The sequence below is a fragment of the Cebus imitator genome, unplaced genomic scaffold, assembly GCF_001604975.1.
Source record: "Cebus imitator isolate Cc_AM_T3 unplaced genomic scaffold, Cebus_imitator-1.0 Scaffold129, whole genome shotgun sequence".
NCBI classification, from domain to species: domain Eukaryota; kingdom Metazoa; phylum Chordata; class Mammalia; order Primates; family Cebidae; genus Cebus; species Cebus imitator.
Window position 1 is genome coordinate 5,878,237 of NW_016107444.1, and position 1,415 is coordinate 5,879,651.

Here is a 1,415-nt window from a genome sequence, read left to right on the forward strand (position 1 = left end):
CTCATGCCTGTAATCCTAGCACTTGGGGAGGCTGAGGTGGGTGGATTGCCTGAACTCAAGAGTTCGAGACCAGCCTGGCCAACATGGCGTGACCCAAATATGAAAAAATTTAGCCAGGTGTGATGGTGCATACATGTAGTCCCAGCTACTAGGGAGGCTGAGGCGTGAGATTCGCTTTAACTCGGGAGGTAGAGGTTGCAGTGAGCCAAGATCGTGCCAGTCCACTCCAGCCTGGGTGATAGAGTGAAAGGCTGTCTCCTTCCCCTCCCCCAAAAAAACCAAAAAACCTATTTATCATCATTACTATGCTTCTAAAAGTCACTAAGTTAATTTGAATGCATTCACAGTAATTACAGAAATCAAACAGCAGAAAACAGTTTTCATTTTTTATTTTTCCATTTTTTTTAATAGAGAAGAAGTTCGTGCCCCAATTCCTCAAAAGCAAGAAATACTGGTGGAACCAGAACCATTATTTGGTGGTAAGTTCACTTTGTTCCCTTAGTTTTATTTGATTTTATTCTTTAGGATTTTAATGAAATCATCAAAAGATGTGAGGGCTTGCTCGGAGACTGTTACAAGGGTAGTTTTAATTCTTATCTTGTTTTTTATAGTCCTGTCAAGAAAGTTGCACAGTTGGCTCACAAAGAGTGAAGCAGATGTTAAAAATTGGTATTTGTTGGAAAAGGCGAAAAGGAGGAACATTAGCAAAAAGAATTGCTGGCTTGTAATGGGAATGAGTAATGATAAAAGATTCTGGTTGTTTTTATTTTCTGGATACCTACTTGACTGCCATATCCTTACTCTCTAGCTGTGCCTTACCTTCTCTCTTAATTTCTAGAAGTCCTATTCCTATTTTGAATAAAGGACACAGTAACCCCTAATTGATGTAAAAAATTGTGATATTAGTCTGGGTAGAGACTGGTGATAGAGAATGGGACATTTAATCAGATTGATTTATAGTTAAATAAGTACTTATTTCCCTTTTGTAAGCCAAAGAGTTTAGGTGTTAGTAATGGGTTTATATAGAAGAAATAGATAGAATTATAATCTGGTTGGGCAGACCAAGACAGGTAGCTGTATATAGTATGTGTTGAGAACAGTTCTGCAGAGAAATACTTTGCATTGAGGTGGCTCACACCTGTAATCCCAGCACTTTGGGAGGCCGAGGTAGGTAAATCACTTGAGGCCCTCCGTTCGAGACCAGCCTGACCAACATGTCAAAATCCCATCTCTACTAAAAATACAAAAATGTGTTAGGCATTGTAGCACATGCCTGTAATCCCAGCTGCTTGGGAGGCTGAGGCACTAGAATTGCTTAAACTGGGAGGCTGAGGTTGCAGTGAGCCGAGATCATGCCACTGTACTCCAGTCTTGTCGGCAGAGTAAGACTGTGTCTCAAAATAAAGAAAGAAAGT

The 1,415-nt window shown here is 40.2% G+C and overlaps 1 protein-coding gene across 1 annotated transcript in view; it reads left to right on the top strand.

Moving 5' to 3' along the window:
- Positions 1-1,415, top strand: part of UBXN7 (UBX domain protein 7) — a 78,485-nt gene that overhangs the window by 35,516 nt on the left and 41,554 nt on the right. Inside the window, exon 3 of the mRNA XM_017540707.2 lies at positions 412-479. Within this exon, the coding sequence (XP_017396196.1) occupies positions 412-479 (68 nt within the window). The remainder of the gene's footprint in view (positions 1-411; positions 480-1,415) is intronic.